The 25047-nt window shown below is 34.0% G+C and overlaps 1 protein-coding gene across 1 annotated transcript in view; it reads left to right on the forward strand.

Annotated features, from left to right (window-relative positions):
- The window catches only part of Il1rapl1 (interleukin 1 receptor accessory protein like 1), a 614687-nt gene that overhangs the window by 553406 nt on the left and 36234 nt on the right, over positions 1–25047 (forward strand). The window contains exons 6-7 of the mRNA XM_071606054.1: positions 18527–18659; positions 20613–20758. Coding sequence (XP_071462155.1) covers positions 18527–18659; positions 20613–20758 — 279 coding nt within the window. The remainder of the gene's footprint in view (positions 1–18526; positions 18660–20612; positions 20759–25047) is intronic.

Genomic DNA, 25047 nt, shown 5'->3' on the forward strand with positions numbered 1-25047 from the left:
AGGACTGAGAGATAAAGTGGAAAAGGAACTCACTATTTAGCATCTGATATGTGTTGTTTTATGCATACCAATTTAATATTCACAACATATGACTATACACACACACACACACATACATATACATATTTTACAGGAATTGGGAATTAGCCATGCAGTCTCCACAAGGCTGTCTCTGCAACTAATGCTGAAGGCAGAAGTTTATAAGTAGGCAGTTAGATAGAAAGATCATGAGCAGGCTCGAACTCTAATAGAATATAATGAAAGCTGTATTGAACTCTTTCCTCTGACCTTGGCAATAAGAAGGATACATAGTCTTCTGAACTAGGAGTCAGAGACAATGAGGATGCTCCAGAGAAAAAAGAGTAATTATAGCTCCAACTGCTGCTTCATGTTAACAAGGCAAGTCAACATATAATCATACACACACACACACACATACACAATCCCAAATGGGTGCTTTCCTATTTTGACCCTCCAACTAGTGTGAGATAATTTCTCTCATGAACTATTGTAACTTAACACATACAAGGAAAGGGAATCAAGGTAACTGAAGGACAACATAGCCAAATGGATTTGTTAAGCCATCACAATATGCCTTTTCATAGATAGCAAGCCATGGTGGTTGCTAGAGTAAGGGCACTTGAAAGATAAATTAAGAAAGTAACGTAGAAATTAGAGGATGGAACCACAAAAATCAATTTGTTCTTCCTCTCCATTATTCTGAGGGCATTGCTTACATGTATGTATTCAAATTTAATAAAAAATGGGATCGGGCAGTAAAAAAATGCCTCAGTTTTCCTATGTACTACTTCCCATTCCAAACAGCGAATTCTAATATTTAATGGAAATGTCCACTTTCTTCTACTTTTTTCAGGCAATGTTTTTATAAGATCACTGGTTTTAATCATTCCACTGAGAATAAAAGGATATCTGATGATTTTCTGAGAACAGTTGAACAAATAGAAATGACAGTGTTTTCTCAAATAAAGGAGAGAAGATAAATACTATTTACATCTCTTCTTTGACTATCTTAAAGGACAAGTTTTGCTCCAGGTTATAACCTTATTTATTGTTATCCAAAAGAGTGGAAGAACTTCAAGTTACTGAGGCTGGGGTTATGGCTCAATGGTAGAGTGCTCGCCTTGCACATGCAAGGCCCTGGGTTCGATCCTCAGCACCACATAAAAATAAATAAATAAAATTGATTGTGTACAACTACAAAAAATATTAAAAAAAGAAGTTCAAATTACCAAAATCTGGTTTTGAAATAAGAATCTAATGAAAATTCAGAACTAGTGTAAAAACAATCACCAATTCAATAAAACTAATTCAAGATTTTCATATGTGTTGGGGAAAACAGTCCCTAATCATGGATGAGCAAAATATCTCTTTTAATATTTGCTTGCTTTCTGTTAATGCTACTCCCCCAAAGAATATCACTGACCCATAGTCTACACAAATGCACTTTTCTAGTATACTTAAAGTCATGGAACTGATTTTGACTGAGGAAGAGGTGTTTCTCCAAGGGTTTTCCTATGATTACAGATTGCTGGAGAAAAGAGTAGCGGAGGAAGATGGTATATGATCTACTATCCTACCTTGAAATAGAATACATGTGACATTTTAAAGATATAGGCTTATTTCTTCCTAAATAATAGTAGTAGTATTTTTACATTCTATAGATTTTAGAAAATAAAGACATATATAGAGGACAATGAGAAGTAGCCAAGATATATCAAACATGCTTTAAAGTTTAAATATCCTCTTTCTTACTTCAAATGAAGAAGTCATGAAGCATCTTTTGATAAAATGGAGGTTGGTAGAAAAAAGTACTAATTAAATAATGTTTAGAGCAATAATTTTGAAATAACTGGCTCTTCTGCTCACAGAATCTGGTTATGCTTACAAACTTTATTCATTTTATGTTAATTTTTACTATATTTCTACTATATGGTAGAGTTCACCCTGGTAAATTAATTCTCAGATTAATCCAATTGGTCAAATCAATGAATACTTTCACTAATCCAAGATGGCATATGATTCACAACACACATCCCATCAGCAATACTTTCCATTAGCTTTTCTTTTTAAAAAATTTGTTCTAATTAGTTATCCATGACAGTAGAATGCATTTTTATATATTATACATATATGGATTATAACTTCCCATTCTTCTGGTTGTACATGATGTGGAATTATATTGGTCATGTATTCATCTATGTACATAGGAATGTAATGTCCAATTCATTCTACTGTCTTTCCTATTTCAATTCCCCCCTTCCCTTCATTCCCCTTTATCTATTCTGAACTAATTCTGCTCTTTCCTACCCTCTCCTTATTGTGAATTAGCATCCACATATCAGAGAGAACATTTGACCTTTGGTTTTTGGGGATTGGTTTATTTCACTTAGCATGATAGTCTACAGTTCCATCATTTACTGGCAAATGTCATAATTTTGTTCCTTATGGCTGAGTAGTATGCCATTATATATACATACTACATTCTCTTTATCCATTCATCTGTTGAATGGCATTTAACAAAACTGGTTCCATAGTTTGGCTATTGTGAATTGATCTTCTATAAACATTGATGTGGCTGTCTCACTGTAGTATGCTGATTTTAAGTCCTTTGGGTATAAACCAAGGAGTGAGATATTTGGGTCAAATGGTGGTTCCATTACAAGTTTTCTGAGGAATCTCCATACTGCTTTCCATAGTGATTGCACCAATTTGGAGTCCCACCAGCACCTTTCAACATGGGGTATTCCAACAACTACCACCAAGGGTTACTATATTATAAAACATCTCAATATAAACAACTGGCTTTCTTCTTTCCTTTATTTTGATCTATGTGTAACTTGATAGGGTTTCTTGGGAAATATTTAGAACTAATTATAATTCATATACAGATTAATTATATTAAAGGGCATTCCCCATAAAAGTCAAATACTGAGAGGGGAATCAAGCTTATTAATAAAACCAAAGATAGAATGACAATAATGTAAATAAGGCCATACATACGTTGAGGAAAGTTTTCATCTTTATGCAATGATGCAAGTGATTATTTTCCAAAGGAAAAAAAAAACAATGTTATTTTAATTAACTTCTACAATTTTCCATTTACAGGTTGCTAATATTAAAAGACAAATTAAAGTATCACAGACAATTATAGTGATGGGCACAAAAATAGACTTCAGAAAATCATATACCTTCATTAGGTAAGAAAGCAGTAAGAATATTCCCAAGTGGTAATCCTTATTAGATGCTGACACATCTCAAAGGTTACTTTACAATCTCATTTATTGAACACATCTTGAGGGTTATAAACTTTCTAGATCAGTGTCTTATAAGCCTTACATAATGCAGTTGTGATTAAAAAACAAGTAAAACACCTTCCAGTAACTCACAGAAGAGTAGCTATTCTATCCACTATGGGGGATGTATATGCACATGTACTTTAATGAAATACTGCTTTAGTATAAAGTTCAGGAGCAGAGTTAACACAATAAGGAAAGGTAAAAGTAGGTAGGGAACCCCAAAAGAAAGGAAAGAAATTTCAGGAGTGTCAGAGCTTCTCAAGAAATCACATGCTTAGAGATAATAAAAATACTTTTTAAGCATGGGGGATAAAAGTCTACCAAACACATGATCAGAAAAGAGGGATAAAAAACAGAGTCAAAGGGTTAGTTTCAAGTGATTTGAGAGACACTAATAGTACAATGGACTGAGATGGGAGATACAGGTTGCAAAAAGAAATAATGTGTCTTTCTCAAGAAAGAAAAGAACTGAGAGAAATAGCTCTGGTCATAGACTGAAAGTGAAAATAACAGTGAATTTTTTTAAGTACTGCGAGTATCTATGACTGCTACCAACTTCTGAAACTTTTCTTGATTAACTCAGCACAGAAAACTCCCTCCCATTTTGAACTTCAATTGTTAAAACTACTTTCATGGCAGTCCAAACTACTAGCTCATCTCCTTCTATCAAATGTAGACCAAAAAACTAAGCTCCATGGTGTATTTTAGACTCAGAAGCTGTCAGAATCATTTTGCTAAGCCACATGGAAGGAAGACAAGCAGAGCAAACTACTGTCTGAAACACCAGCAGTTATACAGCCTACTTTTAATACAGTGGTGACAAACAAAAGTCCTTCTAGACAGGAAAGGAGAAAACACAAAACAGGGAGTTCACTGAGTCTTCATTTACATTTTAAATAATAAGCAATATGCATGAACTATCATTATGTCCTGCAGTAGACATGTTTTATAAGCTTATAAAACTTCCTAAAGAATATTTCATTAACCTTGAAAGCCATAATAAACCTGAGGATTCTGAATTGTATTTTTAAAAACACATGAAAAGCAGGCTTTGTCCATATCTATGTTAGCTTGTAAGACATTGAATGTTAGGAAACTTAGGAAAGTGTGTCTTATTAAAATGCACAGAGTATAGAAAAATGCAATTTGAATAGGACCTTTCATTTTAACCCACAATGAGCCCCATAAAAAACAAAACAAAATAACCTTTTCACCTCACAGGGGTCTATATGTATTTTAGAGCAGATACCATTCACTGTACTACCCCTAAAGAAACTAAGGTCCATGTAAATGCATTATAGGTTTCCTATAATAGAAAATGCCTTTGTCAAAAAAAAAAGAGGCTCAGCAAGGAGACATAACAGTGTGTGATGGCACACACCTTTATTCCCAGAGACTCTGGAAACTGAGGTAGGAGGATCAGAAGTTTAAGGCCAGTCTCTGCAAATTGGTGAGACCCTGTATTATATTTTTTTAAAAAAAAGGACTGGGGATATAGCTCAGGTAAAAGTTACTGGTTTCTATCCCCAGTAACTAAAAAAAAAAACCTTAAATACATTTTTTTAAAAAGACTCATTCCTAATTTCATACTTTTTTTCTGAAACAGGGAGTATATTTTTTCTGTTTCTTCATTTTTTACATAGATGCTATGGGAAATTTTTAGGATTAGCAAAGGATAAATGTAGTTCTTGTCTGCATCACTGAGTAGGTCAAATTAGCATAGAGTCATGATTGTATGCCGCCACAATACACTCTATGAGGCAAGGTGAAAAATGTAGATTTTAGAGGTGCTTATGTATACAGGCTATGATAGGTAACAAGGATATCCCAAAATACATCTTCAATAAATTAGAAATATATTTCTCTCACTAAATACACCACTAGAGAGTAGTCCCAGTCTAAGATTATTCTCTTCCATTAAGTCATTCAGAGACCCAGGTTCCTTATATCTTGTTGCTTCACAATTTTTTCTTCATAATATCCCCCTTCTTTCTCCTCCTTTCTCCTCCTTTCCCTCTTGGTCCTCCTTTTCATATCTGTATGTATCCACTCTGTTTTTTTCCTGTTTCAACTGCTTATGATCCTGAACTCTAAATAGTTGGCTGATTGTTGACCACAGATAAATGTTCTCGATGCATTTTTTTTTATTGTATCAGGGATTGAACCCAGGGGCACTTAACCACTGAACCACATCACAAGCCCTTTTGATTTTTTATATTGAGACAGGGTCTTGCCAAGTTGCTTGGAGCCTCACTAAATTGCTGAGGCCTAGCTTTGAACTCATAATTCGACTGCCTCAGGCTGCAGAGCCACTGGGATTACAGGTGTGTAGCTTCTCTATGCATTTTTTAAAAATATTCTTAGTTTTCAATGGACCTTTATTTTATTTATTTATATCCTGTGCTGAGAATTGAACCCAGTGCCTCATATGTGCTAACTAAGCACACTACCCCTGAGCCACCACCCCAGACCCTCTGTATGCATTTTTTGTTGTTTTTTTTTAATTATTTTGAATTAGGTATATATGACAGCAGAATGCATTTTGATTCATTGTACACAATTGCAGCACAACTTTTCATTTCTCTAGTTGTATATGATATAGCATTCCAACATATGTGCAGTCATTCATATACCTAGGGTAATGATGTCCATCTCATTCCACCGTCTTTTTGGCTCTCTATGTCTTTTTGGTGACTGATTTAGATATACTTAGAGATGGTAAATGTAATAATTTGATTTAAAAATGTAATACTCTGGAATGATGAAAATGTATTGAAGGAACTGAAGGATTCAAGGAAAGATTTGGTACAGTGATTATGTAATTAAAATGACAAATATAAAGGAAATGTCTTATCAAAATGTAATCACAAAAATTTGATGTCAAGGTTTCTGCAATGAAATCTAAACATCTCCATTACAAAAAAATGTCTACTTTGTGGATGACTTCAAACAATTTTAGACCTAAGTAAAATCATAAGCAGTTCTAACATCTTTGTCAGAAAGCACATCAATGCTTGCTTCTTCCATCCATTCTTCATCTCAGGGGCAAAAAATTTTCCTACTTCCTCCCCTTTAGTATCACTAAGAGTTTCTTATTACCCTTTTGGAGCAAATTCATTTCCTGGCAGTTGAATAAATTCCACTGCACAGTCATTTTCCCACATCTTTATCTAATGCCCATCTTTTCAACATCTTTTACAATATTGCACCTTCTGAACAATGAGGTTATCTGGTGACACTGGATGTTAACAGATGTTTGATGTGTTTCCCTCTCCAGCCTGGTGTCCAATGACTGCTCTAGATACCATGAATTTTTATTTCATGCAGACAGAAGGCAGTCATCAAGTGCAAAAACTTGAGTCCCTACAAGAATTTTTGAACCATTCAAACATAATGTGATAATAATGTTTCCATATTCCATACCCTTTTTCTTCAAGTGCACAAGATTTCCTCTCCATTCTGGAAGAGCTCTGCCACTGCCTCTCTTAACTTTACTAATGTGGAAAGTATCCCCAACAGCTTATTCAAATTTTAATGTGTAGCCCTCTTCCTCCTGAAGGGGATAATTTCATCTAATTCCATGCAAGTCATCACTTATTCATGGTGGCCATGTCTTGAACCACTTTCCTCCACCACACTTTTCCACCATGATGTCTTGCCTTATCTTGGGCCTAGAACAATGGAGTTAGCCATCTATGGACTCTTACCTCTGAAACCATGAGCCCCAAATAAACTTTTCCTCCTCTAATAGTTCTTTTCAGATTTTTTGATTACAGTGGCAAAACAGTTGAATGAAACATTTGGTTACCTCCATGTTATTTTTGGTTACTTAAACCCTCTTACAATATATTTGTCAGCCAAGTGTGTTGATTTGTTCCTAAATGCTACAGAAATATGTGGTGAGGTTGTAAAAATTCCATTTTCATAAAGAAATTTGACACTAGAGTTGAATTAGGGATACCAAATTTAAATGTGCATGCCTGTTTTTCTCTTGTGATTTTTGTTCTCTTGAAATTTGAGTAGATGTTGTCATATCTTGTAGGAGTAGTGTCCTTAACTGTGAGCTTAATATAACCTATCCCTTGCATTACTTTTTTTCTTTAATATTCTTATATAAATCTCTGATTTCAGAACCACCTGTGATTTGATATTAGCAAAGATTGCTTAACATATATCCTATTATTTATTTGTTTTGGTAAAATATCTTGAGGCAATCCCAAGGGAACTTTCATTATTGGTCTGGTGTGTGTGTGTGTGTGTGTGTGTGTGTGTGTGTGTGTGAGAGAGAGAGAGAGAGAGAGAGAGAGAGAGAGAGGGAGAGATTGCTTTTTTTTTTCTTTTCCGAATATAGCTTTTGGAAAACGAACCATTTAGTTTAATGACAAAAGATAAATATGTTTTGTAAATCATTTTGCTTTTATCTTAAATGGGGAGTATTTGTCAAAACACTTATCTTTACTATGACCATAGAGTAATTTTAATATACATGATTAATGGTGCAAATGAAATTAAAGTCCCCCTACTACTCGACATCTTATTTAAGAAAAGAGTGCTCACTATTTCCTAATTGCAACAAGTAAGATCTCTGGATGCAGATGCTTTTTAATTAGGGGGATTTTTTTCTTTTAATTAAAAAAAGCGTTTTTTAAAATTTTCAATAAGTTTAAGAGTGTCCTCTAGTGGAGAGAGACTCTGATCTCAGCAGTTTTCGAAATGGCTAAATGATATCTAATTAGAAAAAGCTTGCACTATATAACAAATGTCTCTCCCTACTTAGCTGATTGGAATTTACTGGTTGAAGGAAAAGACCTCCTCACAATGTGGCCTAGTTGAAAGCTTGTGGCGTGACAAGCATTGTTCTCATTTTAGATAGCAAATGATTTTTCTATGATCAATTTTAGTGCTTCCTTCTGAACCTGGTATGATTGAGCTGACAGTGCACCTTTCTGCCAAAAAGGCAGCAGAAGCATTTAGTGCAATTTACTGTAGCTTTTACAGATATCAACTTAAAGCAGCAAGAATACCATTATCTTCAGGACTCCAGCCCTGGCTGACTGATACATCTGATGTGTGGGTCCCTAGGCCTTAGCTTAAATTTATCTGTTATTTGAAGGAAAACTAAAAGACAACATTGAGAAGAAAATTAAATAAGTGTATCTCTCTCTTCTCTGAAACTTGTGGAATTCTGATGTTAATTCCTTTTATTTGTGGTTAAGTGTAGCAAATAGCGTTAGTGCTATCAGGTGAGTATTAGAGATAAGACGTAGAGGTGTTTTTTCAATATCTAAATGGAAGAGGATAAGGAAAAGCTATGGTACTTGGCTCCTACATCATGTGCTAGGATTGCCTTATAAGAAATTGCACGTTCCAGAAAGTTAGAGAATGAAAGAAGAGATGGGTAGTTGTTCTTGATAACAAGTTAAATAGTTTTGACTTAAACAGAAGCATAGATAAAATTTTATTGCTGATTCTTCTATTTGAAAAATGAAAGAGAAATAAGAGAGTATTCATGAAATCAATTGATAACCCAACAAATGTCAGAGCCATATTGTATGTATATAAATATTGCTTATTTTTTATATTTATTTTTTAGTCTTAGGTAGGCACAATATCATTATTTTACATTTATGTGGTGCTGAAGAACCAACCCAGTGCCTCATGCATGCTAGGTAACCACAACCCCAGCCCAAATGTTGCTTATTTTAATGGCAGTGATAAGCTAGAGCCAAGCATAGTATTCCTTTTAACAAATAATTTTTCAGAAAAACATACAATTATGATTTTGTTTTTTACCTTTATTTTTCTGTGGTGCTGAGGATTGAATCCAGTGCCCCACACATGTTAGGTGAGCACTCTACCACTGAGCCACAACCCCAGCCCTATAATCACGATTCTTAACACAAATATAAGAATGGATAAGTTTTCATATAAATATTTCTCATAGGATATGAGGGGACTAAGCAGATGTCTTACCAGGTTCAAAGAAGAAGTCAAAACAATAAATTTACATGGAGGAGTAAGGGAGTATTGAGATCAATTGCAACTGGGGATAACATTGTTTCTTCCATAGATTGCAGATTAAGGGAGAGAGAAGAGAGTCAGTTAAATCACTGTCAGAAAGGAGAGAATACGCATATTTGTCAGTTACCTACACTTTATAAAGCATCAAATATAGCTCAAAAACAAAAAAGAGCAATAATCTGATAACCCAGAGAGGTGCATCATAGACCAAAGAGTAATTTTCCATTGAAAAACATTTCTTTCTACATTTGTTTGGAGAGAGACTATATTTTTGCAGCTTGGATTGATTCCTCAGTGAGACATTTGTACATCCCTGTGAACACCAGTTACTACTCTACCTGTCATTGTTATTATTGTGAAACTTCTTTTGCTTTATTCTTCCCTGGCAACCCTGACATTGCTTCCTGCTTATGGGCCCTGTCCTAAAGATTTTCAATTTAGTTGTTTTTCTGAGCTCCATTTCTACCTTATACAAAAAGTCCAAGGTAAAAATAAATTGTTCTAGACAATTAACTGTAACCACTTGCATGAAAATGACCTGGAGATTCTTGTTAAAAATTCAAAACCCTAGAACACTCTAAACTTGTCTTTCCAAAATCTGGTAAGGAATGAAGCTAAATTTTTTGACAATCAGTTTGGGACTCACCGGTTTAAGTAAAAAAAAAAAAAAAAAAGCAACATCTGAAGTCATATTTCTCCAAGATAAATAACAATATAGAATATATAAGAGGATAAAATAAAAACTGATATGAAAGTAAAATTTTGCAAAAAGGAACAAAGTTAATGGCAGTATTAGGAACTGCAATAAGTAACCTTCCCCAGAGTTTCTATCAAAATCTGACAATGATTATTAACAAGTCAAATACCTGGAATACCAATCTATAAATGCTTAGCATGGTACTTAGAACAACTATTAATAGATTGATATTCAAGGTATTCAACATGTTAATAATCAGTGGCAGATTTTGATAGAAACTCTGGGGAAGGTTACTATTAACACAGACACACATTAGATTACAAACATAACAAAGTTCGTAATCACTGTTTTAATTTTCTTTGTTTTTTTCATTGTACTGAAATTTATATATATATATATAAATTTATATAAATAGATTTGTCAAAGTAGAAATTCTCTATCATTTCTAGATTAAAATTCTAAGAATTTACTTTTCCTATACACATTACAAAATAATATATTTCCCCTAAATAGTATATTTGTTATATAATAATATTTAACTCTATAATAAACCTCACACTCCTTTTTTGTATCTTTTGAAACTACTTACTTGTTTCCAGATTATATTCAATTCTGATAACTCATTGCTTGGAATAAAATTCGGTAGTGTTTCTAAGCACTATAATTGATGTCAAAGAGATATGCAGTATCTCTACCTATGGAACAAAAACAATTTTGTTGTTAAGATTGTTTTTAAATAAAATTTTTCTTTGTTTGGACAAACAACATACTGTCTAGTCCTATCATCATTATAGTTCTTTAGGATAATTGTTCAGCAACTTCATAATTTTGTTGAGTTCTACATTTTATTGGAATTTGTCAGCAATAACATTAAATCTAAAAATATACCTTGGGAGTTGAATTGTTTGATTATTTATTGCTGGTATAAATAAGATCTCTTCAATTTTCTGATTAGTAACTGTAAATCATGTATTTTTGACTTTTAAATGTCATAGAACATAGCTAACCACAGAATTTTCTTACTGAGGATGAAAAAATTATGAAAATAATTCAATGTCTTTTTAAAAATAAGTTTAAAAATAATTTTAATGAGTAATAATGAGTGTAATACATATTTCACTATTGTCATGTATGTAAAAAATAAATAAAAATAATTTTAAATTATATTACTTAAGTAAAAAACATTGAGTATCTACAAATCATCTAGTCAAAAAAATAACCAAGGTTATCAAACTTACTCCGATAATTTGTTCCAATTTTTTCCTCTAAATTGCCTTTGTCAATGGTTATGACTGTAGATTCCCCAATATGCTGAGGCAGACCCCTCTGTAATTTGAGGCAGACTTCATCTAATTTTTAAAAGTCATAAGGAAGATTTTAATAATTTTAGAATTAATACTTTTTAGAATTAATGATTATAGAGTTAATGCTTATTGTTTTGCATATTCTGACTCTTTCTTAAGGGTATTTTTTTTTCTGGACCTAAAGTTCTACTCAAATATATTTAGAGGTTGGGCAGCCTCTTCTTTAGGCATTACCATCTAAACTGTGTCCAACAGGATGGTGTCATATTTTTAGCATGAGTTTTCTGTTTAGTATAACTCAAACCATACAGATTTTTATATTTTGGAATACAAATACAAAATAATATTATAACAGGTGGAAAATTTTAAACTTTGTTAGAAAATGAAAAGTCTCCTTTTCAAAGGAAGTCAAATGTTTTTCTGAATTCATAAGGAGGTAATTCTATTATCTATAAATAATAATTTTATGGTTCTTTCAAAACATTACATTGCTTTTTTCATGTCTTATTGCATCAGCAGATCCTTTAAAACATTTTCATATCCAAATAAGACCAACAGGTGTACTTTTATGCAATTGAAAGGAGATGATACTGTTACCAATTATCTAAGGGTTCCTTTGCTCAATTCAAATAGAAATCTTGGGTAGAAAAGGTATACCTCCTTTAATGTTAGCAGCTCTGAGCTTTGAGTGCCAGTGGTTTCCAGTGCTTAGTGTTAGAGGTTTCTCCCTGTTGTTCTTGCAGCTTGAGCTAACAACTCCTCCTATAGCTGGAGCTAGCATCTCTCCCAGCAGCTCTTCCTGCAGGTTTTGGCAGCTGTCTGCAACATTCTGGCTGCAACATGTATTGGTGATAACCCTTGGTGTTATCAGCTCTGGCTGCTGGCAACTGTCAGTACCAGCTCCCCTCAGTATTACCAGCTGTGAGTCCAACCAGGTCCAATAGAAATATTCTTGAGATAGAAATCACAAATAGGCAAAATAAAATCATCCAAAAGAGGTTTTACTTGGAGTTATGCCACAACATGAGGGGAAACAGAACATGGACTTATTTGATAAGGATAAGAGAAGAGCCAGTTATAAAGACAAAAAGGATAGACTCACTCATATGCTTAGTGTCCTGCTGGCTAACCATAGACTTACTTTTTAGTCTTGGGGAGGGGAGGGACTGCTCAAAAAGTAAAGTGAAGACATCTGAAATGACTACAGTGGTGGAGTATTCTAGAGAGGCAGATAATAATAAATGTTGGCAAGCATGTGGAGAAATTAGAAACTTCAAACATTACTGGTAAGAATGTAAAATGGCACAACCACTGAAAAACAGTTCTGCACATCCTCAAAGATTTAAATATTAAATTGTCTCATGACTCAACAATTCCAATCCCAAGTATGTATGCAAGAAATTTTAAAACATATGTTCTCTTCGAAGCTTGTATGAAAATATTCAGAGCAGAAGTATTCATAATAGCCAAAGGGTTGGGGATGTGACTTAGTGGTACAGCACTTGCCTATAATGTGCAAGGCCTTGGGTTCAGTCCTCAGTACTGCAAAAATAAAAATTATATATATATATATATATATATATATATATATATGTATGGATATATATATATATATATATATATATATATATATATTAGTATACTGGTAACTGTTTTATAATTGGCTCCCCAAATGAAGTTCTGTCACAATATTTAAGCTATTCCCGTCACTATTTTAAGTATAGACAATAAATAAAATAATAAATAATAAATCATTAGCCTCATTCATTGCATTTGACAATTTATAGGGTAAATACTCCCACCATGGCTGATTTTAAGTTATGAACATAATGTTACTGTCACTGATTGTGCAGTAGTATAATATTATATAGTATTTTTTTCTTTCTTTTTGTACCAGGGATTTAACCCAGGGGCACTTGACCACTAAGTCACATCTCCAGCCCTTTTTTATTTTTTAAATTTTAAGACACGTTCTGGCTAAGTTAGCACAGGCCTCTCTAAGTTGCTGAGGCTGTCCTCAAACTTGCAATCCTCCTGCTTCAGCCTTTCAAGCTGCTGGGATTACAGGTGTGCACCATTATATAGTATTTCCAACATGTAGATACTATTGTTGTAAATATAATTAATTTTTTTTAAAAAAAGTAAATTAGTTATAGATGAACACAATATCTTTATTTTGTTTATTTTTACATGGTGATGAGGATCGAACCCAACACCTCACATGTGTGAGGCAAGTGCCCTGCCACTAAGCCACAACCTCAGTCCCTGTAAATAACTTTTGAGTATCTATTTTAATATAATTTGTTTCATTGTTTTCCTGTAATTTAATGTTTTTGTAGTGCTGCAGATCAAACCCAGAGCCTCATGCATGTCAGGGCAGTTTTCTACCCTTAAGCTACACCCCATCCTATAATTTATTTATTTATTTATCTATTTATTTTTGGTACTGGGGATTGAACCCATGGGAATTTTGTCACTCTGCTACATCCCCAACCCTTTTTATTTTTAGTTTATTTTGAGACCAGGCCTTCCTAAGTTGCTTAGGACCTTGCAAAGTTGCTGAGGCTGACTTCAAACTTGTAATCCTCCTGCCTCAACCTTGGTAATAGTTGGGATTACAGTTGTATGTCACCACACCTGGCCCATAATTTATTTTATTTTATTTATTTACTTTTTTGGGATTGAACCCAGAGATGCTTAACCCTGAGCCACATCCCAGCCCTTTTTTATTTTTGATTTTGAATGGGGTCTTGCTAAGTTGCTCACAGCCTTGCTAAATTGCTAAGGCTGGCTTTGAATTAATGGTCCTCCTGCCTCAGCCTCCCAAGTCATTTGATTATAGAAGTGTGCCAATGTACCTGGCCCATAATTTAATTTTTAATGACTGTATTTAATAACCTGCTTATAGAATTTCTGAAAATTTAGTACAAGTTGGTAAGGACCATCTCCAACACACCACTAAAATAATACCTGAATGAGGAGATCATTTTTTGCAATGAGAAGGGTAGTTTACAAGATAGATTTGGTCTATTGAGATATGTAGACATGTAGTCTTTAATGAATGAAATTTTGAAAGGGGAAAATAAGGTAAAATGAAAGTTCAAAAGACACTAAGCAAATTATTAACTTGAAATTATTTATTGAGTTTCTAATATATTCAATACACTATAATCAGCCCTGGTAATACAAAGGCAAATACAGATATAATTTTTGCCTTTGGAGAATGTATACTCTAGTTGCTAGGTTAGACATGCAAGCACAGCAAATACTGCAAGGACTATATTATGATGAAATACAAATACATTCCAATAGGAATAGAAAAATAAAGGACAGACTGAACATTTTTTCACAAGGAAAACCAGATTTTTTTGGAAAGGTGTTATTTGAGTTGGGACTTAATGGATGAGGAGTATACTAGTTGAAAATGAAGAGAATTCCAAGAAAAGTGTAATCCACTTAATTAGCCCAAGGTATAAACACAGTGACATCATTTTTATTTTCTTAAGGACTATTTGTTCTTATTTCCTTATGTATTTGCTCCTATTGTGTGGACATACACCATCTTTCCTGAGGCCCCACCTTGCCCCATGAATTTCTACCAAATCCTGGTTCAGCCTAAGAGAAAGGGATGACTGACCTTCATTCCCTGTTACAAACACGTGGTAGTATGCACTTGAGCTCCAAGGTCACAGCTCTCAAGCATATTTGATTGGTCACCGTTTCCCTAATAAACAGTACTGGATGGACCTAGATTTTCTCAGCAACATTTAGACTCTGGCATATAATCTCAGATATGAACTTGACTTCACCAACCTTCTCTAAGGACTGACTCCACTGGGATTCTAGTGTGTTGCTTGCTAGCAAAACTATGCACAAGAGAGAGTGGTGCCTTTTGCTCAGTAACACAAATTGGTACAATTAAGAGGAACCACTGAAAAATCTCTTCACAGAACAGCATTGCTCAAATTGACTTTCTGTCTTGCCTACATTGAGAAGCAGCTGGCAGCTCCCCCAAATCAATCAATTCCTCCCCCCTCTCTCATAGCAAACATACACAAAAATATATATAAATAAAACTATATTATCTATTAGTCTCTACTTTGATATGCTCCCTATTATCACACTGATAACATCATAATGCTCTGCAGTTATTGTCACCACATACGCTTTATCCTTTTCTAAATTATATAGAAATAATCTGATCTTTGCTGTGACTATTTCTTATGTGATCCTGGAGCATTGTAACATTCTTAATCCTTCTCAATTCTCTCTGGTCTAATCCCAAATTTGAAAATACAGTAAGAGTAATTCCCTTAGAAGATAGATGATTCCCTTAGAAGATAAATGTGATAATGTCTGTGCTCTATTTGAAACCCTTCCCCAGCTTTCCACTGCTCTTAAATGAAAGCCTCAACTCTTCACCGTGTCCTACATAGAAGAACAGGGCTGCTTCTGCTCTAGCCTCAGCAATGCTCTGCTCTGTCCTCACCCTCAGTATTTGCTCTACTCCAGCCTCCCATGTATATTTCTGCTGCAGCCACTCTGCGCTCATTTTATTTCCCCTATATTTCCCTGAGTTATTCTTACCAATGCTCTTTCTTCTTTGCCTGCAGTGCTTATCTGTTTTTATCCTTCCATTCTTGTCTATTATTTCCATGAATTGCACCCTCTGATCCACAAGAAGAAGCCCAACCCAAGTCTGAGTGGAGTTCTTCTAGGTGCTTTTATGGCACTGCAGATATACTCAGTACTGGAGCTCAAAGCAAAGTGGGCATTCAAAGACCCCACATGAGCCTCGATGACTAACAAAGCACAACATTATCCTCATGAGTGCAGGAGCCATTTCCTAGGTTTGACATAACAAGGCCTGCAAGTTAAAGAAATGGAAAGTAGTTTAGCTGAGAAAGAAGGATAATGTGAGAGAATAATTCAAGTCCCAATGAGTACTTCAAGTTGCCTCTCTGTTCAGAAATATCAGGGTGAATTTCTAATAGTGTGATCAATATTTATAAGTCCCCATATTTAGCAAAATTGTATTGTAAAATTAGTCAATCTCTAGAGATTTCTATTTATGATTTCCAAGCATTAAGTCCCACCTCAAAACTTGAACTTGATCTCTTAAATCACAGATAAATGAATTATTTATAGATACATTTTTATTTTTTATTTTTTTGGTACAGGGGATTGAACTCAGAGGCACTCAACCAAGCTTTTTTTTTTTTTTTTTGTATTTTATAGAGAGACAGGGTCTCACTGAGTTGCTTAGTGCCTCGCTTTTGCTGAGGCTGGCTTTGAATTCACAATCCTCTTGCCTCAGCCTCCTGAGCCCCTGGGATTAAGGTGTGAAGCACCATGCCCAGTATGTACCTTTTTAAACCCTTGCAATGTATCATGATTCTGATTTGAAACTTGCTATTGAATTTATGACTACCTGACAGTATAACAGGTAATTCAGTTACATAAAAAGAACTAATGTTCTCATGAAAACATAAGATATTTAAGAGTATTTTATAATTTTGGTCAATACTTTCCATAGAAATGTGTAGTTGACTCCCAGTCAGTAAAATTGATATTCATTTATCCATTTTGTTGTGTAAATATCCTCCAAAAGAGAGAGGAATTCCATATTAAAATATTTCAAGAATATTTACATACCATAACTAATAATGAAAGATCCTTCTAGAAGCTCCATTTTGCCTCTTAAAAGCTGCTAGATAATTTCTGGACTTGCCTTATGTGGTCATCAGTGGTAACTATTATATATAGAATCAAAGTCGGCGAGGAAACTCTTGGAGAACATGTGGACATGAACAAAGATAAAAGCAGAAGGATTATAATTTGCCATCTTAAGTATTATAAGAGCAAGTTTTTAAATAACTCTTCTTATCCAACACACATAATTAAGAGAACAAGACTAATTTTAACCAAAAAAATGTTTTTTGTTGTAGAAGTAAATTACAAAATACCCATGCCTGCTTTCTAAGCAATTATATCTCAATGAATTTTGCCTTTCTCTGTGTTCATGTTGTAGAAATGGTCATAAGCACAATTTTGAAAGATGTTAAAGATGTTCACTAATAATATAACTCAGAACATACTTCTGAGATTTCCAGTACTGAGGAATTTCCTTCTTTGCACTTTAAAATTATAGAGTTATCAGGACCCTCTAGTAATATCTCATAATATATGGCTAAAACTAATTGAAAAAGTTTTCTCAAGATTTCCCTTTCCCCATTGCAACTGGAGTAGGCTCTTACTTCACCCCATATCACCTCCCAATTTCTGACTCAATTTCAAGTCAGCAAGATCATAAAACTATTGTGTGTTAGAATATTTTAGTTTTGTAGTGCTGGCTGAGGTTTGGGTAAACCAGGTATTTACAAAATGGCACAAACCATTCTGCAGGCATTAACTTCACTTCCAATTTTAGTGTGGGACTTCCACTTACCTTATTAAGTAGTCAACTAACCTGTGTTCACCATTATAATAGTCCTTCCAGAGCAGCATAGTGAAATTCACAGTAGTATTGTTGATTTTATCTCTAATGAAAATCCCAAACATTTACTAACATGAATTGTTTATTTGTTTTTAAATACATGTTTCTATCTAGAGATGTATTAAAATGATATTCTTTATAAAGAAAAAAATTCTTAACAGCATTTTCTTGGTTTCCCAGATTTATAGTTTATTTTCTTTTTCAGCTAAACAGTGTGCTCCCTTTCCATTTCCTGCATTAAAGACTGAGAAACATTTCCTAACTGCCTTATAGAATGTTGTAGTTATGAATGTTATGTACCCTCTGATATCATGCCTCGAGAAGGGCACATTACCTCTGTGGTATCCTTCCCAATAATTCATAACCTCAATCTAATCATGAGAAAACATCAGGTAAACTTAATTGGAAGAACATTCCATAGAATAACTGACTGGTCTTCTTCTAAATCTTATAAGTAACTCTCATTCCATTAAATAAGCAATTCTGTAAAAAAGCACACATTCTATAAATTTAACAAAGATGGGAAAATACCTGAAAAAATATCATGATTCTGATTTGAAACTTGCTTTTGAAACTTTTATAAAGATGTTTTATTAAATCAACAAAGTGTTCAAAATGTTACCTTCCAGTTTGCCTAAAATAAGTGTGTACAAATAGTTTTATGACACATTTCCATCACTTCTCTCCACAGGTGACTCGGCTAATCTAACCTGCAGAGCTTTTTTTGGGTACAGTGGAGATGTCAGTCCTTTAATTTATTGGATGAAAGGAGAGAAGTTTATTGAAGATCTTGATGAAAATCGAGTTTGGGAAAGTGACATTAGGTAAAATAAATTTTTTTTCTTTTAACTTGTACATTCATTCAAGTTATCATTTGCTCTGTGAATGAATAAAAAGTTAACTACTCACTCCCCAAAAGTGATTTTTTTTTGGTTTCCTATTATCATAATTAAAATACTATAATATTTGAGGACAAAGAAACAAAGTTCTATTAAGAAACTGATTATGGAATTGTAAAATATGAATTCCATTTGCAAAGAATTTAAAAGAACTTTTAAAAGATGTGCTTCACTAAAGAATATACTTAATATGAGACTAAAATACTATTAAATATAGAAAATATAGAAGCCCATTCTATCTTTGAAAAAATCAGTGAGCCTTTTGTTTGTAAAAGCTTTTTTTTTAATTATTGAGAGGAAACATGAACAAGACACAAGGACTCAAACAAAATATCCATCATTTCCTTTTATGTTTTTATATATTTAAGATACAAAGTAGAATATAAAACACTTGATGGAGTGACAAAGGATTTATAAAACATTTTAATAATCTTTCTCAGTCTGACTTTCAGGTCTAAATATTTATTTAATAGAAATAATATGAAGAGAACCAACCAATTAAAATACCATCTATTTTGAAGGCATTAATGCTTTAGCCTCTTTATTTTTTCAATGTACCTATGTATTTATTAACTTACTTTTGAGTATCAAGTCATTCAATTTTGACTAAACTTATGCTTAGGCATAAATACTTATTTTTAATCATGACATAAATAAGAAGATACTCATAATTATAACTAAATCAAAATAATAATGATCCTTTCTAAACCTTCTCCCATCTAAAGGTTGCATATTCTAATATATATATGATGTATTTAAACCATGGTTCTCTTTTTAAATGTTAAGACTTTTAAAACCTTATCCAATGTAGAAGAGAAAATGTTTTTCAATAAAAAATAAAAACACACAAGCTGTCATATAAGATTACTTCTAGCGGAATCTTATTTTTGGCAACCATTATACAAGAATATCTCAGTCTGGAATGCTCTAAGTGGATTCTGGAAAGCCTGGATGGGCAATTGTCCAATGTGTACTAAAAATGTCCCTCTGCCATTCTTCATACATAAAACTACCCTACTACACTCTTTTCTCTGACCCACACTCTTGGAAATGCTACAATTAAAGAGGGACCATATCCTTCTAGCTTTTATTCTCTTTAGTTTTGTGTGTGTGTGGGGAAGGTTCTAGAAAGGTATTTTTCTTTACTTCTGCATTAAGAAGTGCTGCACAGAGATGAATTATCAAACAGATAGGAGGGTGAGGGCAAACATTGAGAGCAGGCAAATGGATCTCTAGTTTGAAGAAGTTTTCCATTTACTCTTAGAGATTGCTAATTATCTAACAGTGAGGTTAGTTAGCATTTATCAGTCATTTAAAATGTCAGAGTTAAATGCTTATCAGAACTTTTAATCTACAGGTTTGTAAATTCATTTTTTAAAAAAAAAATAGGCAACTGGTTGTATTATTCATGGAAGTCAGGCTGAAGGTTTCAAATGAAACGTCAAAATAGCTTAGAAATTTTCTTTTCTTTCTTTTTAAAAATTGGCCTGATATATAATTAGGGCTCCAACCTAAGACTTTAAAATTTCTTATCTCCCTTCATATCATATTTCTTCTTAAAGGAAAGGCAATTTATAAACTTTTCTTCAAGGTCTCTTTCACCTATTTATTATGACACTATGATTGTCCTGCTAAGAGAGATAATTAACTGCAACTTCATTAGCATCTACAAAGACAAGCTTCCTCATTAGAAGTAAAGAAAAGAAGGGCATGATATAATTTAATTATCCTAGCATCAATCCAGAGCCATATTTGAAGCACAGATTCTGTAGATAATTTCATATTACATTCAGATTAATCTACCTTTCTTTCTTTTTTATGTATGTGTATGTATATGTTTGTGTGGGATTTTTTGTTTCGTTTTGCTTTATGTTTTAGAATTCTTAAGGAGCATCTTGGAGAACAAGAAGTTTCTATCTCATTAATTGTGGACTCTGTGGAAGAGGGTGACTTGGGAAATTACTCTTGTTATGTTGAAAATGGAAATGGACGTCGCCATGCCAGCGTCCTCCTTCATAAACGGGGTAAGTGCAATTTTCTACACTTGAGTGATAAACTGAGCATACAGTGGAGGCAAATCATTGGAACCACAAAAAAATAAATTTTATTTTTATACAGAAACTTATACAAAATAAAAACAATAAATTAGTGTTATGATCATCAAGAAAGAGAGTACCAAGGATGAGTGAATTAGCTCCAGTTCTAGAGTCAAATTTGGAATCCTTGCTCTGATTTAATACTGTATAATATTGAGCAAGAGGGCTGGGGTTGTGGCTCAGTGAAAGAACGCTCTCCTAGCACGTGCAAGGTGCTGGGTTCGATCCTCAGCACCACATAAAAATAAATAAATAAAATAAAGGTATTAAAAAATATATTCAGCAAGATATTTAACTTCCCCTGGCATCAGTTTCTTGATATATAGAATGATACTATATAAAGATAAAAGATAAAAGATATCAACTTGAAGGACTTGACATAGCATCTATATGCAGAAAATATTTAGTTAAATGGTACTTATTATTATCAAAAATAGGCATTAAGTTATTAAAAATAAACTAAATGTTTTTAAATCAAAGATTGTGTACATTTCTGGAAAGTTATCCCTCTAGTGAAAGAACCATGTGTGATTAATTTCCCAGTGCAGTTCTTCTTGATAGTTTTCTACATTGTGTAACTTTTATAAATGTAATGTCCTCCCATAATTAACAATAATTTATTATAAGTAATATAGGACATGGTTGAGTGTAGCATCTGCCATAGTAACTCTGACTTCACAGCAGCCCCATCACCTTATATAAAGGGTTAAATATATATATGTGTGTGTGTATGTATGTGTGTGTGTACATTGAATTGTTTTAAATTAGAGATGATTGTAATATGTGAGGCATGCTTTGACTCAGTAACATTTTGCATGCACATTACATAAGAAAAATATATTTTTCCACATTATGCTAAGTAAAATTTTCTAGTCTTTGGGATAAGTACACTTGATGTTCTCTTACTCAGCAAATTTACAATGATTTTAATTTCAAAGCACATGTTTAATCCTAGACTATTTGAGGTTTGGAAAGAAAGAGAACATGAAGACTTTCCCCTACTTTATTGGGTGAGAGATTCCTTTGAATAATATTACTGAAAGCTATTAAAATAGACACCTCTGTTGTCAAGGTGATTACAATATTAAAATAGTCTATTCTTTGGGGATGTGAGTCAAGGAGAAATGTATGTAGCATCTAGCAATATGATTCTTTCTGTAGCTTAATATGCAGCTAATCAGTAAAGGAATCTGAGTAGAAATATCATAGATATACAAGGACAGAAATAGTTTTTCAGGATTAGAAGCAACTTAAATGTCATGGAACTTACCTTCTCATCCTTCCATAACATCTTCCCAAGTGGCCCATCAGCTTATATTGGATTATATTCCCTCGAAAGGAAACCCATTTTATCATTGGGGGTGGGGGATGCTGTTCAAAGGCATCCCTATTTCACCATTTATTCAATGGCTCTAGTTCTATGCTTTTAAATATTCTTTCCAAAAATAGCCCTTCAAATGTTGAATGACAGTCACCATAAACCTGCTGGACCTTCATTTCTTTATTCGTATGCATGAAACCCTTCTAGTATTCTTTCTTTTTTGGGGGGGTGGGGTAGTTGTACTGGGGATTGATCTCAGGGGCATTCAACCAGTAAGCCACATCCCCAGCCTTATTTTGTATTTAGAGACAGGGCCTCACTGAGTTGCTTAGTGCCTCACTTTTGCTGAGGCTGGCATTCAGGGGTGGGGGGATGATGGCCAGCATCTTTGGGGGGGGGTTCTTCTTACCCACAGGAGTCCAAGCTACCCTAAAACTTACAATCTCAGATAATTAGTAACAAAGCACAAATAGTCAGAATATATTTACAGGATGTGAAGCCCCTGATAGATCTAGTCCACATGGGTTCTGAAACTAGACAAAGGGAAAATGGCTCCAGTAGTTTATTTAAAGGGGTACATCAAAGGCAGGGATAAGGTTTCTAGGGCAGAGTCTTAATTCATGATGTCTTGCAGTCAGAAGGTTGATTGACATCTTAGGTGCTGTGTGGGCCATGGCAGAACAGGAAAGAGATTCACATTGTCCCTGGGCAATTGACCAGATGAAATGTCCACTGGCCATTCCCAGACACCAGATGTCTCTATCTATGAAGCTTCCATGCACAGTCACCCACATGGAACCCATGAACAGATCCTGACAGCTGGCTTTGAATTCTTAATCCTCCTGTCTCAGTCTCCTGAGCCGCTGGGATTACAGGCTTGCACCACCATGCCTGGCTCCAACATTCTTATCACTCTCTTGCATATATTCTAATTGAAGAATTTGAATTATTCCTTATGAACAGAAGTAGTAGAGAGATGTTATATTGAACATATAAAAATCTGCTTTTTTGGACAACATGTTTCTCTAGAGGGCAAGATAGGGGTATCAGTTAAATAGCAATCAATCACAAGGAGAGGGGAAGGAAAACAAATAGTATCTAAGGGTAAAGCTATTTAAGCTCTGATTTTGCAGACAGGCACAGAGCCAGGAAGGGTCAAAACCTCCTAGGATATTTTACCAGATTTAGCCTGAGATTAATTTGCCCAAAGCTACAAAAGCTTCTAGTTATAGAAGAACAAATGATTGAGGAATCAAGGAAATTATCCGGAAAAAACTTTCCAGCAAAGTCTGATTCCTTAAACATGGAAAAGAAAATTGTGGCCAAATTTTCAGTTTTAAATATTTAAGTCTTACATGTTGGTTTTTTTTTATTTTTTTAAATTTGTGTGTATATCAAGAGCATTTTGTTCTGATTAAAATGAACACATTAAGCCAGGCATGATGGTGCATACCTGTAATCCCAGTGGCTCAGGAGGCTGAGGCAGGAGGATTACAAATTCAAAGCTAGCCTCAGAAACTTAGTGAGGCTCTAAGCAATTTAGTGAGACCCTGTCTCAAAATAAAACATAAAAAGGGCTGGGGATGTGGCTCAGTAGTTAAACACCTCTGGGTTCAATCCCTGGTACTGAAAAATTAAATTAAATTAAAGCATTAAGAAGTCAAAAAGAGCTGGCACAATGGGAGAGGTCTATAATCCCAGTGACCCAAGAAGCTGAGAGAGGAGGATCCCAAGTTCAAGTTTAGCCTCAGCAATTTAATGAAACCCTGTCTCAAAATAAAAAAATAAAATGGGCTGAGGATGTGACTCTGTGGTAAAGCTACCCTGGGTTCAATCCCCAGTACCATTTTTTTTTTTAATGACAGAAAATACTTCAAAGTTATATACTGTAAAAGTCCCTCTTAAAGTCAGTGGGTGCTTTCCTTTTAAGGGAGCTGGAGTTAATGACTCATCAATTTGCAAAGGCAGTAATAGATGTAAACTCAGGCTCTTGAAGGGCTCATTATCATGTAGAATAATCCCACCAGTCAACATATGACATCATTACAACTTCATCACCCCTGCCTGGTTCAAAAGGGCCAGACTCAGCATATGTGAGCCCATAGGTCTGGATATTTGATCAGAGGGTCCCTAAGAAAGTAAAATTTCTTCATGCTAGCAATCATCTAATTATCAGATGAGTCGCAATATAACTTAGAGAACAAAGGGTCACAAAAACTACTGCAAGCTGTCACTATTAATCTTGTGTTTTTGTCATTGACTCCCCAATTTCTTAATTTATAGTCTTCCTTTTGAAAAACTCCCTGAAAAAATATATTACAACATTTGTTTGACACAGATCTTGTACACAATAAACAGCCATCTGTTCTGGCAGGTGAACTTTAGCAGGGCATACCTTTGCTAAAGTTATCTAAGTGTTTTTCTTCTACTCTTAACCTTTTGTTCTCTATTATTGACATAATAACATGATTTCAGAGCCCTGTAGTGGGTGGCATAGATTCATTTGAAACATCACTTCCATCTACCAAATGAGTCTACATTTGAGCTAGGCTGGATCCTGCATTAGCCTTTTATCTTTATAAAAGAGTCTTAATTTTGTAAAAAGCCAGCTGAAAATCCACCAAGAAATTTTTTTTTATTGGTTGTTCAAAACATTACAAAGCTCTTGACATATCATATTTCATACATTAGATTCAAGTGGGTTATGGACTCCCATTTTTACCCCAAATACAGATTGCAGAATCACATCGGTTACACATCCACATTTTTACATAATACCATATTAGTAACTGTTGACCAGTAAAAAAATCTTGCTTGAGATTATAAAAACCTGTCAATTTTTTTTGCACCAGAGAAGATATTTGGAAAGTTAGAATCATGCCAGATATACAATGTA

Source organism: Marmota flaviventris, chromosome X (assembly GCF_047511675.1).
Source record: "Marmota flaviventris isolate mMarFla1 chromosome X, mMarFla1.hap1, whole genome shotgun sequence".
Lineage (NCBI taxonomy): Eukaryota > Metazoa > Chordata > Mammalia > Rodentia > Sciuridae > Marmota > Marmota flaviventris.